The sequence below is a fragment of the Phaethon lepturus genome, unplaced genomic scaffold (genome assembly GCF_000687285.1).
Source record: "Phaethon lepturus isolate BGI_N335 unplaced genomic scaffold, ASM68728v1 scaffold35531, whole genome shotgun sequence".
Taxonomy (NCBI): domain Eukaryota; kingdom Metazoa; phylum Chordata; class Aves; order Phaethontiformes; family Phaethontidae; genus Phaethon; species Phaethon lepturus.
In genome coordinates this window covers 16,566-31,165 of record NW_010516150.1, presented here as the reverse complement: position 1 = coordinate 31,165, position 14,600 = coordinate 16,566, and the positions used below count along the sequence as shown (strand labels likewise).

Genomic DNA, 14,600 nt, shown 5'->3' with positions numbered 1-14,600 from the left:
CATTGGAAGGACATTCCATAATCTTTCTGTTGTGTTTTGTTTTATTTTAGTTTTTAATTTGGGTTTAAAGTGCGTGGCGTTAAGTATTCAGCAGGGAGATTGTCAGTGTTTGACCAAACAGTAGGCAAATACATGCACTTCTGTATGTTTACGTTGCTGAAACCCATCGTGAAAAATAATCTTTTTTTATATTACACAAATTCGCTATTTAGTGTGTGTGTGTATGGTTATTATCTACTTTCTAACTGTTTCAGAGTGGTGATGGAACTGAGCTGACAGCCAAGCCAAAGAGAAGCTTTTACGCTGCAAGAGATTTATACAAGTACCGACACCAGTATCCGGTAAGAATATTTTATGGTTTAAAATTGGCTTTTTAGTAGAAGACAGCACACAACCCAAACAGTCCTAAACCTTTGTGGTGTCTAATAAATATGAGGAATGAGAAGACTCAAAAAGCTGATGCAGAGGCCCAACATATGCCAGTGGGAGAGCAGTGAAACTAGTGCAACGTCTTTTCATCCCGGGTGTACATGCAAACACGTGAGATGTGTAAGCCTGGCAGCAGCGGTAGGAGGCCAAAAAAAAGGCTTGCGCCTTGAACATCAAAGTGGGTAGATGATAGAGTTTGGACTTATTATTATTTGTGTCTTGGAAGTTCCTTGAGACCAAAGTCAAGGTGCTAGATGCTCAGACTGCTGCCTCAGTAGGAGAAGGTACCAACCAGAAGGAACTTACAGATCCTTAAACTGAATCTTTAAGTGCCTGAGGAATTCTAAGTGATTTCCAGTGTTCATAGAACTCTGACATTTTTTAGTCCTCAAATTATTTGGAGAGCTCTGTATCACTTTCTGAATGCTCTTGATTGGTTTTTGTAGGCTGATAATGTCTTATTTCTTTTCTTTCAGCAGAACTTTAAAGATCTTCGATACCAAAATGACTTGTGCAATCTCCGCTTTTACAAAAATAAAATCCCTTTTAAACCCGATGGTGAGTAATCTGTGGCAATAATAGTGATAACAAAAGAATGGTCACTAATAATAGTAATGAAGTGAAACTAGTGATAATTGTGGTGCTGACAAATTAAAGGGGTATAGTTATATATTGTACGACTTGAACCTTCCATGTTGGAGTAATGTGTTGATAACATGGGAGCAGGTTATGCTTAAATCAGAGTTAGCCTTTGCTTTAGGGAGGTGGTGCTTTTTCTCTTGCATTTTCAGCATGATGTAGTACAGGGCGTTGTTTGTACCACCGCTTTACAGTAGTGGCACTACCTTTTATTAAACAAAGGTAAAGTTGCTCCACTATGCTGCCCAAACTCTTGCTGCTTGAATAGGAGTGGCAGGGATAGAGGTGTTATCCCTAGCGCTGTGTAAGGGAAAAAGAATGTGTTGTAACTACCTTATGTGTGATTATTATAATAACAATAATAAATTCATTTCTCAAAGTCCCTAGCGATTCTGGTCGTAGAGCAGGCACCTCATATGGGAGGTTCTGCACAAACACAGGATGAACTGAAAGATGACAAACCCTGCTCTAGGAAGTTTGCAAGCAAAGTATGAGAGACAAGAGGGTAGCAGACAGATGGGGAAGCTGAAGGAGGCAATAAACTAGTCTTAGTTAGAATGGTAGATACAAGTCTTAGCACATGAGAACTTAGCCATTGGCCAAAAAAATTTTGCAGGTAAAAAATAAGCTTTTGAGAGTTTTAAAAGAATGATGAGGAGGCTACTTTGAAGGTGTTTGCAGAAAGATCCTCTCAGCATGGGAGCAGCTTGGGAGGAAATACCGAAGTGCACATGGAGTACAGAACAAGTGAGACGTGGAGGCTGCCATTGAGGCAGAATCCTGTCGGAGGCAGGATCAGTCTCATAGCAACAAATGTGTTCCGATAAGGTAGGAAGGGACAGGTCACAAAAGGGTTTGCAAGTGAATGTGTATGGGTTTTTTTTGATGGTATAGAAAAGGGCTTCACAGTGGAAGAATGCAAAGCAAAAAAAAAAAAAAAAGGCAATATAAAAAAGCCATGGTCTAGAAGCATGATCTTACCAGCAGCATTCAGGGTAGATATAAGCATGACAAAAGGGCAGTTTTCAACATCAGGAAAGAGGATGTTGAGGTACTAAGCGTCAAAGTTCTGACAGGAAGAGATGATCTTCTGGATGGGAAGGAATGTTATATAGAAAGGTCTAAAGATGTACATATAGGAAGGTTGAAGATAAGAGCTGTTTATAGGCGAGATAGTGATAATATCCTCAGCAAGTGAGAAAACAAGTCGGGTCATGTGAAAGAAAGGTAAGACAGACCTTTGTTTTAATCATCTTGAGCTTTATCTCGACATCCACAGGCAGATGCTGAAGACTCTGTTTTTAGCTTGACTGGAAAAAGAGTTAGATCTGTGAATTACCGGTACAGAGGTAGCAAATTCAGGAGACATTACACAGAGAACAGATATAGAAAGGAAGAGAAGGGCACTGAGGTCCATGTGAACCTGAGGAGCATGTGAACCTGAAACTGAAAGCCAGAAAAGCTGGGGGAGGGTGGAGGAGATTCTTTAAAGTGCAAAATGAAGGAGCAATTCCAGAGGATTAGCCATGAGAAGAGACAGTCAGGAAAGCTAGAGGAGGGATTTCCTCCTAAAATGTGTAAAAAATAAAATTTATCCTAATGTTTTAGGAGAAAAGCACAGTTGGTAGTGTCAAACGTAGCTGATGAGCCATGGAGGCTGAAGTGTTGAAGGCTGTGAGCTCTGGTTATATAGAAGTTTTTATTGAGAATAGGAAGGAGTCGCCACCACCTTGACCTAAGTCTGTGGATCTGTGAGAGTGTTCAGAGGGAGTCTAAGCTACCATGTTAGGGAGTGAACTACTGGGGAATGCTATTAAAAAAAGACATTTCTAGTACAATACTAGATCTGAAGTTTAATTCTGTGACCTACAGATTTAGCTTGTGGTTCTGACTTAGACATAGCCTGTCTCTGCCCTGGAATTGAGCAGCAAGTTTTCCAGTACCTGAAATACGAAGGTTGGATACAGTGCAGTGGTGGTGGGGGGTCCTCTTTGTAAGGTCCTTTTCTAGCCTTGCCTGCACTGGAAACCCCATGTTCTTGGCAGCCCCTTTGACTGGCTGCTTTCTCTGTTTCTTGAAGAAAAGTACCAAATAGGTTCTCCTTTGTCACTGAGACTCAAGTGGAAATTTTCACTGGGGGGAGAGAGATCTCAAATGTATAATAGGAGACTGTCTGTGTGGGGCTTTGGGCTTCTTAGGACACTCCTATGCTATTTGACTTTGGGAGAGGCCGTGTGGCAGTGGTCAAACTGTTGTTTTTTTCAGAGTAGGAACAGGCTAACTCTGAGCATTCATTCATGGAAAGAGACTGTACAGGTTTTGGGACGAGGAACATCCTTTTATGTACTTCGTGTATTTGTGCAGTGCCTGGAAAAGTGCCCTGGCCCATGGCTGAATTTCACGAGCATGGTCTCAGTGTGAAGAATGATTAATTTCCTTTTACATGTACTTTGTCCCCCTTTTCTATCACTGTGTCTTTCCAAGAGGAACTGACTGAACTCCACAACTGTTCTGAGACCACTGAAAGCTGAAATTCTCTTTGTTGAGCATGACCTGAGAACCCAAGGTCAAACTCATAGCAATGGCAGCAAGACTCTTGGCCACAGCAAACTGCGAAAAATTTCCCATTCATAATGTTATTTGCAGCTGGAGAGAATCCTGGAATGGGAGATTTCTTAGAGTTGAGGCTTTGTTCTATTAAGATTATTTTATATTTATATATATATAATATATATAAAAATATATGCGCGCAGAGTTTTGTCATGTTAAAGCAATGACAAGTGATTCATGATGCAATGTTTTATGTAAATGTTTTTTTAATTACCAGTCAGTGTGATAAAGGGATCTAGGACATGAGAACTTTTGGGGAAGTATGTTTTACAGAGGTTATTGTCACGTACCCTCTGCTGGTAAGTAACTCATTGTAAGTCAGTTGGCTTTGTTTATACTGAAATTTGATAAATCTCTTTTTAATTAAGTTTTAGTAACTAAATTAATTTTGAATTAAAATTAATTTATTTATGCTGTAATAGACCTTATTTCACATAGTATGTGAAAGAGAATTAAAGAATGTATTCTATTATTATGTTAACATGGCAGGTACTGTAAGTAGCGGAATACTGTTTTTGATGGCTACCTGACAGTTTTCAAATTATTTTTATGCAGGGGTTTATATTGAAGAAGTCCTAAATAAATGGAAAGGAGACTATGAAAAACTGGAGCATAACCACACTTACATACAGTGGTTGGTCACTTATTACCTATTTCTGTTTCAAAGCATTAATTTGATTAATTGTTCATATACTGTGAGCCATAATGCACTTTTTCTTTTAACAGGCTTTTCCCACTGAGGGAACAAGGTCTGAACTTCTATGCTAAAGAATTAACTACATATGAAATTGAGGTAATACAAATTGAGCTCATCACATTAATTTTGATACATAGCTGCTTTTTGTTATATAGAGTTGTTTTATACAATGCAGAAGTACTTGCTTTAGTGCCACTTAGAATTTTGGATGTATTCTTTGTTTATTAGGAATTCAAGAAAACAAAAGAAGCAATTAGAAGATTCCTTTTGGCTTACAAAATGATGTTAGAGTTTTTTGGAATAAAACTAATTGATAAAACTGGAAACGTAGCACGAGCTGCTAACTGGCAAGAAAGATTTCAACATTTGAATGAGTAAGTAATGGCACACACTCCACTCTCTAGAATTGCCACAGAATCTCTTTAGTCTTTTGTTTTGTAAAGAAAGGGAAGATAGATTTTCCAAAGATTGCCTGGAAAAAGAGAAAAAGAAATAGTCAGTGCCTGGTTTGTGTCTGTATGTGTGTGTTCCTCCTTCCCCTTTTTTTGATTGTGCTTCTCACTCATTACCAGTCTAACTGACGTCACTGAATTCCCTGAATATACAACTTGACATGGTGCAGAAGAAGATCATGGTTCCAAATTAATTTCTGTCATGCTACTGAACGCATTTTCACCTGATCCTAAAGTGCTGCTTCTCAGCTGGAAAGAACGAGTGGCTTACCTTTGTATTCACATTTCTTTCTGAGAAAAGTCAAATTCTCCACACATGTATGAAAGCTAAATAACAAGATTTCGTTCCCTCCTCAAAACATGAAATATTATGTATTTAATACTCTAATTGCAATGCTTAACTAAGGAGGTTTAGACATGCATTAAGTCAAACTCTAGCCCAGCTTGCAGCAAATTACATCTGTCACTTTTCATTGGCATTGTGTGGGGCAGAAGTTTACACTGCATTTTGTCCCATGCAGACTAGTTGTACCAAAATCTCTTTAAAATCTTGTGATCACTTTTCCTAATACCTCTGGCCTTAGAGCTGAAGACTGTTTTCTTGCAGTGTTTTGTACTTCCATCCAAATAAAAGGTTGTAGGTAGAATTGCTGTTGGATCATTTTGGGTGAATAATGGGAATAATTTGTTATTCATTTTACTTAAATATTATATGAGCCAATATGGGTGTGGGCTCAGGCTCAGGCCACAGTTAGAACAGGGTTTCAGGAAGCCCAAATGTTACTCACTGCACATTTTTACACTGTAATTACTATAGTCTCACCAGTGAGTAGCTATGCAGTTTTAAGTTACTAATTGGGACTCTTCTTACCTAATTTTAGTCACCTAAAATTTAGGCATTTAAGTTTTACTGTTTACTTAGGTGTACTTATGTGGGAAAGAGCTCTTCACAAGCACTTCCAGAAGATAGTTCATTCCATTTGTCTTCGACACTTCTTAGGACAGTGGGACTTGCTCTCCAGAGGTGCCTGTTTTTCTCCCAGCACTGGCTGTATCAGAAGTGCAGGTAGCTAGTCCAGACTGGAGATCCAGCTTTTAAATAGCTTAAGTGAAATGCAGTGAATCCTGTTCTGTAGCTCTATTACTGCAATACACTACAAAACCCATATTTTACAAAGTGACTGGGTTTTCTCCTCAGAAAGAATACGTATAGCAGAAGGAATCAAAATCAGTACATACTTTGATTTTAATTTTTTTCTAGCCTGTTGCCTCAGTGCATTTTACAGACATTAATTTTCACTCACAACATGCTAGCAAAGGAGGTGTTAGCAAGGTGCTTTTTTTTTTTTTTTCCTGATTCAATGGAATTTTTTCACCCTTTTCTTCCAAAGGTCTCAACACAACTACTTGAGAATTACTCGAATTCTGAAAAGTCTTGGTGAGCTTGGATATGAGAGTTTCAAATCTCCCCTGGTAAAGTTTATTCTCCATGAAGCTCTTGTGGAAGATACCATTCCCAACATTAAGCAAAGTGCTCTAGAATATTTTGTGTATACTATTAGAGACCGAAGACAAAGGAGGAAACTCCTGAGATTTGCTCAGCAACATTATACGCCCTCAGAGCATTTTATCTGGGGACCCCCAAGAAAACAGAAATCAGAAGGAAGCAAAACAAATAAAAAGCCAGCATCTCCAATTTCTATTCACAATAGTTACATTTCTAAGCATAAGAAACCAAAAGAGCCTAAGAATACACCAGCAAGTGGAAGCTCAGCTGCTAAAACAACTGAAGAAAGAAAGGCAGAACTCACAAAAAACGGGGAAGAAAATGACCAGGATAATCAAGAAATGAACTGTGATGCTGTTAGGCAGAGCAACAGTGAAAAGAACAGTGATACCGATACTGGTCAGCTTTCAAAATCAGAAGAAATTCATGATACATCAGACAGAAAGGAGGAGGCTTCTCATTCCAAAAAAGATGATGGAAATCTGAATAGTGACTGTGGAAATCACCCAGGCACTATAGAGAAAGATTTATGTGACACTGAGAATTCTTCAAATAACACGTCAGCAGATCTACAAGATAACCTTGATAAGGATACGCTTTCAGGGAGGACCGCCACAAAAACCAAGGAAGAGCTCAAATCATGAGCATGAGGTTAAAAATCATTTATGTTTCATATTGAGCAAATTATTCATTGCTCCTTCATTTTGGGTGAAATTTCCATCTAGTGTAGTGTAAAATGTTCATGAGACTATGCTTGTTGCAAATGCATTAGATTAGGCTTTGTTAGGCTCATGAGTGTTATTTTTTTCAACCTCAGTTTATCAGCAGTCAACCAGGTGTGGCTCTTTAAAACAATCATGTATGTTCAAAACTAAGAAATTAATTATCTTTTCCAGACAGATTGCATAGGAAAGCTTATCTATTTTTTTTGCCATTAAATTCACCCGATGTTTAAAAAAAAAAAAGTGTAACTTACTAGGAAAGCCTTGGAACATAAGATTTTTTTAAAGTTTATTTTAATATGCTTTAGGTGTTGATTTCCTCTTATGAAATGACTAGAAATAATTTCGAGAGCACAGTTTTTTCCCTAGTGGGTTGTTTGTTTTTTTTTTTAGGAACTATGTTCATGTTTAATGGCAGTATTTGCACAGCATCTTTTACCTTAGATTAGCATCCTTGTCGGAGACACTTAGTAATGGATATCAAAATGTCCTATGCAGCTGGGTATCATTGTACATGGAATAAAAGTTTAACTTACAATGGAACTGTATCCACAGCTTCTGGGTGCAAGGGAAGTTGCACTTTAGACTTCTTTTAGTCCACGTTAAGTTCTCACTTCTTTTGACTCATTTGTTGCTATTACTAATTTGGGGGAGGGATCTCTTTGGTCACTCAGATTTGGTCTCAGTGTGAAAGCTGTCTGTTGATCAGCTGTAATAAAACAACTCCCCCAGCTGGGTTCAGCACCTGGAAGGCCTCTGGACAGCTGAAAAGCAGTGTCTTTACCACAAAGCACTGCTTAATCATCAAAGCCATCAGAGAAAATGTCACCAGGCCTGTCCAGCTGGATCGTACCTGAACTTGGATGTTTCTTGGCCAGTTTTGGGTAAGGTCTGCACAATGCTGAACCCCCTGCTGCTGATCTGGGAGAGAAAAGCAGTCCTGATGCTTCTTTCCAGCTGTCTGTTTGCTCTCTGTCAGAGGTCCTTCACAGTTTAACGTTATTTTGATTATCGGCTGAATCCTGAGGGAGGCCAGACTGCTGGCCCGGCTGGAGCCCAGTGGGTAGGGATTTCCCAATTAAGATCTTTCCCAACTTTCTTCACTGAAGGACTGTCTGCTTTCCCTGAGTAGCCTCTTCTGACTTCATGCCATTCAGTCAAACAAGGTAGTACCCAGCAAGTTAATTGTGTAGCATATGAATCAAAAAATAATGCAGGTAGAACTCACACTTCCTACAGTCCTAAAATAGTCTAAAATTTCTGTATGTGTTTTCTATTTAAAAGTGTATACATTATCCACTGCCTTTAATGTATTTTTTGATGACATGTTATGAAGCAAGTGGCTGACTAGTGTTTGAGCATCAGAGTGCTACAGGGCTTTATTCAAGTCTTAAATTGACAAAGTCTTCAGGGGTTTCAGAACATAGACAAAATGTCTTGTATTTTTCTGTTTCACTAATTCCCATCATGGCAGTGCATCATCCATTGCTTTCCCCACATAGCACTGTTTCTTGGGATCAAATAGAGTGGCAGTTAGAGGTCTTGGTACCCATGGACAAAGATTAGGCTCTTTCCACCCTAAAGAGACAGGGAAGATGTATCCCTCCTTTTCCTGTGCTGATTTGCAAGGACTTTTTTTAAGGGTAACCCAGATCGCTCAAGGAAGCCTTAAGTCTGTCTGAGCAGAAATGCCCCAGAGAATTCCTCCCGCAACCACGGCCTCTTTAAAGCTGGAAGGGTGGTGAGGAGCCTTTCACAGTACCCTGGACTTGAACTAGGATCCCCTGGTTCATGTTTGCCTCTGACCTTCAGAGCAGAAGGGGACAGAAAATGCTGAGATAAAATTGGTCCGTGTAGTTAAGGACTCTGATGCCACGTGTATGCACAGGGAGGACAACTTTATGTTCTGCCTATGACTTTTTAAATACTGAGTGCCTAACCATGCCAGCTTAATAGTGTTGTTTTTACATACTTACTTCTTGAATGGCATAGGGAAAATTTATACCCTGTGTATGAGGAACGTAACTATAAGGTAGGTAGTTACACATATCCTTCAATTTATGGACTTCCGTATTAAAGTGAAACACTTTAAAAAAATGCATAGTGTTCAAGTGAAATAAGGGGTGCTGGGGGTGTTATATTTATACTGTAATTTGATTGAACATTGATGACCTCAGGAGATCATCCAAAAGATTTCTCTGCAGTATGGTATTCTGTTACTGTGACACAGCTTTCATCTATACATGCTTGCTGGTTCTCCACTCATAATTAAGTATTTAATGTACTTTTAATCTGGCAGGGCTGTCTTCACTAAGGGCCCAGTGTATCTGAAAATACAGCCAAGAACTTTGGGACTCGCATCCTTATAAACTCTGCAATTTATTTTTTTTTAAATCCGCAACTCAGTATATTTCTACCAGTTTTCATAGAAGTGAGAAGAGTAGTGGCATACCAGTTGCCTACACAAACTGTGGGGATGAGGTGAGTGAGGTTTTTTGTGTCAGGTGGGCTCCTGCCTTCTCATAGCTTTATCAACAGAATTAGTCCCATGGGACACTTCAGCTTTAACTAGCAAATTTTGCTGTGTGTAAAGTCTGATGGTTTATCATTCTTTTCATGGAGGAGTTGTTTCTTCTCATTTTGTAAGTGCTTAAAAGGAGGATTCATTGCAGGGCAATCATGCAGTGTAGCATCCCACTGAGCCTTGTGAGGATCAAGTGGGTGCACATTCCATTACAGAATCATGGCCTTAGCAACGAGCAGAACCCTGTGTTTGAAGTTTCTGAGTATTGGCTTTCAGGTTTACAGTACAATACATCTTGAAATGATTGTGTTCTCATAAACGCCAGTACTCGGTTACTTAACTGTTACTTCTGAAACTGAGGATGTGCAAAGAAAATCAGGACATTGGCTCACTGTTAAACTTGTTTTTGTCTCGCTATACACTTAAGTATTCAGGAATTTATGTGTACTTACTACAATAATGTAGTTTGGCCCAGTGTTTTACTAGAATCTGAGCTATTCATTTATTGATTGAACAGAACCTCCTATACAGGGGTTCTTTCCTAATAAGTACATCTGAGTACTGGTACTGTTAAGTGGGAGTAGTGTGTATAGGCACACACACCTGTGAATTTGATTTTAAGTGTCCTATGGTGAGGACTCAAATTATGAATGCGCAACTTGGCAAAACGTTACTGAGTACACACGTGCAAGTGAAGGCGATCAGACAAATCATCCAAAAATGCAGCACTTCCAGATTAGTTACAGCTCCGTGCCCTGCTATCCTGTGAGGATGTAACTGTGCCTCGGTACCTGACGCTGTGTTGGCGTAGAGACTGAAGGCTTGGGTACATGAGGTGTACTCCACAGACCATTCAGATGAGAGCAGTTATGTGTGTGCACATATCTAGGAGAATGGAGCTCTTGGTGTCCATATTGCTCATATTTAAAGGCGTGAGCCTGAAGGATGCTAAAAATATTTGCAATAAGCTTTTCAGAGCTGTTTCCTGACTTGGTCAGCTCCTCGGTTTCCTGCTCCTAAGATTGCAGCAGTCTGATGTATTAGGTATTTGTGTAATCATAGTTAGTATTTCATGTAACCTAGCGTAAGCATCCTTGAACTATTCCAGGGTAATTCTAATAATCTGCAGTTGCATATACCTGTACTATAACCAGAAAGTTTACAGACCTTAGAAGCTTCGTGTAATTTTGATGGATGATCCAGTAAGGTAAGTCAAGGGAGATTTACTGGATTTAAATGGAAAACAGCTCTTGTTTGTTTTTAAATGAAATTTATGTATATTTGTTTAATTGAATTATTTTTTGCACCTTTGTTTTCCTGACAGTCGTGATGGTGCTCATCACAAATTATAGTAAGATACATATGTTCAAGTGAAAATGTTAACTCTTACTATGCCATACTTTTACAGGTAACATATCATACTGAATTTCCTTGACAAAAGCTGTATTTATGAATAAGATGCAAGTATGTGAAGTAATATTTGCCATTAATAAAAGTGTGACAATATCATGCTAATTATATACATTGTCCTAAGAACCACCAGTGTGGATCAGAACCAAAGATGTTTGTAGCCTTGTGTCCTGCCTCCAGCAGTGGCCACCAACAGATGGTATGAAACAAAGAACACATAAGGTGATCCCATTTTTCTCCAGGAATTTTTCCATTTTGAACTCATGGTTTCTTTCAGCCTCCGCAATACCTTGTGGCTGGGAGTTCCATGTTTTAATTATGTTTTGTATGGAGAAAGTAATGTCTTGTTTGTCTCTGATATCTTTATTCAAGAATTGCTAGTGCATTTGAACACAGTTACTAAAAGTACTGTAAGATGAACAGTAATCCACTTCATTTTTCAAAAGCTGTGGGAGATTCTAATGATAAAATGCCTGCTTAGGCAGCAAATGTCCTACGTTTCTGTCCGTAGGGAGATGTCTGCTTAGGCAGAAAACTTGTCCTATGTTGATGACAATATTATCTTACTTATCCCTTCTGAATAAATTTTTGAACAGAAATCCTTTTGTATGAAGTATTAAAAGTCAGTTTCCAAATGCAGAACAGTTTGGGTTTTTTTTCCTGTCAGTGTAAAAGCAAGATCAGTCAAAGGCAAAACCTATTCCTAGCCCACATCTGAGTGGGGTACCTCTGGATTTGGAGACACCAACATCAGTGGGTGTAACATTGTGATCATGGAGGAGACAGAAATACTGTCAGGGCTTTGTTGAGAACCATACTCCTCATTCCATGTTTCAGTAACTTGTTTTGATACGTGTCCCCAGTCCCAACTGCAACTGGAGTAATGGCTCAAAATGTGTTTTTGATGGTCATCGGAGCCTGAAAATGAAGAATGGGTTAAAAAGGCCTAAGCGTGGGCAAAGCGCCATCGATTCATGTGACGGTCAACACCCCACATTCACTACTAGTAGGTACTTAGATGCAGTTCCCCAAGGGGAACGTAAATTGTGTCTCTGTAATATCTCTGTGCTCTGTATTGCCTATGAACTCTTTCTTTTCCTGAAAGCTGTGTTCCTTTTACAGCCCATGTTCTTAAGTATACTTACTTAAGACCATTGGGGAAAGCAAGAGTTTATCTTAAAGAATATATTTAATACAAGCCATACCTAATGGACTCCTAAGATATGGTTCAAAAGCTATAGAGACCTTCCGTGGCTTTACACTTATAATCACCTTTATATTTATCTTCAAAAGCGTTAAGCGATTTCGCTATAAAATAACAAATGTGAGAATTGGCAAAGATTGTTCCGAAAGAAGTCTCTTAGAAACTCGGCACCTTTTAATTCTACCACGCTTACAAGTCTAGTGGCGTATTCAGCAACTGAAGTTTATTGTGAAATATACTGAATGTATTTACTACTGTGGCTAACTATGTGAAAATTATTGTTTTGCAGTAAAAAAGGTTATGGCACTTATATTTTTGGGATCTGCCAAAGCATGTTTGCTAATCTTTGGTTGATCTTTTTTCTGTGTTTTAACCTATTCCATGGTTGTTTGCCCTTTATGCAGTTTGAGTTCAGCAGCAGATGATTAGGTAGAGTTTTGCACTTATAAAATTTGGAAATATTGTAGACTTCATTGTTAAAATGTGTTCTAAGAAAAGTGCAGTAAAAAGAAAAAAAACCAAAACCCAACAATTCTTTCTTGCAAAATGAAGCAGCTAAATGTCAGTTTTTATGAATGGTCCTGCTCTCTTCTGTGTATTCCTTTGCAGTGTTTAATTACAGAACGCTGTGCATGTTTGGTAGTACCAATACCATATGTATGTGGTAGGAGTGGTAACCAGTTTCTGGATTTGTAATGCACTATAAAGATATATTTTATAATTCTGTAACTGTATGGCAGTATTATGCCAAAAAAAATGTATAAACATAAAAAGCAATAGTTTATGTTGCTTACTGCTATATTTTAAATTTGTAAAATGAAATACTTGGATTTCCTTTCAGGTAAATATATTTTTAATAACAGCAGCCAAAAATTCTAAACTAATAAAGCTTCTTCATTTAGCAGCGTTGTTTTAGCAACATGTACAAATATTGTGTAGCTCTAATAATGTGTAATTGCTGTTCGGCACTTGTTTGTATAGTCTTCTATAAATGTATTAACACTTAAAAGTAGGGCATTAAAGGCTCTGGTCCTCTTTTTTTTTTTGTTGTCAGTGGCAAAACCACCATGGATAGCAGAGGAACAAGGGAAGGCCCAGAGTGAGCTTTACTGAAAGTTCAGTTTGGTTTTTGGGGTTTTTTGTTTAGGATGGATGTATACTATGCAAACACTGTTAACATTAAAGGGCAAAATATCTATTGTGATCGTGCAGCCAGCAACTGGCTGCTGCTGCTTAAACTGAGCAGGGAAACATTTAACCCGCTGCTTGTATTTGTCCTGCGCTGAGGCTGTAGAGTTGGACGGCTTCAGCTCCTCTTCCCCCCGGTTTTTCGGTAAGCTGCTACTCAGATGGTGGGACCGCAGATGGATGTAGCTCTATGAAGGGCCCAGCAGGTTGGGAGAGGGTTTCCCGTTCTGGACACACACCAGCTTCTGGAGGAGGTGGAACAAGGAGGTGCTGGGACGCAGCGCCTTTGGGGCGGTGGGGGAGCCGACTGCTCCCTCCCCACCTCCAGGAAAACATGGTGGGTGGAAACCGAGGCGTTTCCTCGGGGGCATCCCTCGGGGGGCACGCATTCGCCGACTCCGCTTTGTTTTGGCGGGGTAAAACCTGGGAAGTTTCCGGCTGCCGGGGTGGCGGGGGGCACACGGAGCGCGCTTCTGCGCCGCGGGGAAGAGGAAGGGCCGAGGTGTCGGCGCTCGTGTTTGCGCGAGGAAGCGCGGCCGGTGTGCCTAGAGCGGCAGTGGAGGCAGCTGAAATAAATCTAAACTACCTCTGTTGTTCAGGGGGTTAAGCCACAAGGTGTTGTTTTGATTTTGTTCTTTTGTTGAAATACTTCCCTAACAGAGGCGTGCCGTAAAACTGGGATGAGATGATTTTATTTTGATACACGTGGTTGATCTTGAGCAAGGCCTAAAATGTTTATAACGATCACGTTAATTGCAAAAATGTGATTTAGCTAAGAAAACCTGGGAATACTCTTCTTAAAATTACATTTTAATGGATTTATTTTGCTTTGTCTGGGCTGGGTGATAAACTGAAAGACAAAATATTAAATATCTTTCAAACAGGCCACGTATTATAACTTCGAAGTTAAATCAGTAAGTGTGACCGGCGAGTAGCTGCAGTTTAAAAATAATCCTCCAAAGAAGCAGCAAAAGTATCTGCCAAATTACTTTGCGACTAAATAAAGGTGCATAACGTCACTGCGTTTTAAACTTTAGCTTCATGTGCCTTCTGAGGTGGGTAATATTGTATGTAATATGTCTAGTATGACTTTATTGACTCATTTGTACCCGGTACGAAAGCTGCGCTTCCGCTGCATGCAGCCCCTGTAATGCGGGGCTCTCTTCAGCGGGGGCAGGAGGAGTGGGAGCCCCCATGTTGTCCCCGCCGTGGAGGCTG

At 39.5% G+C, this 14,600-nt stretch overlaps 1 protein-coding gene across 1 annotated transcript; it reads left to right on the top strand.

Moving 5' to 3' along the window:
- Positions 1-254: 254 nt before the first annotated feature.
- OGFRL1 (opioid growth factor receptor-like 1) lies at positions 255-6,978 on the top strand (the record flags this gene model as incomplete). Its single annotated transcript, XM_010295980.1, has 6 exons — positions 255-341; positions 909-987; positions 4,234-4,312; positions 4,405-4,471; positions 4,604-4,749; positions 6,219-6,978. Coding segments are annotated over 6 exons (1,218 nt in total), but the record flags the coding sequence as incomplete, so codon positions are not given.
- Between the last annotated feature and the right edge of the window lie 7,622 nt (positions 6,979-14,600).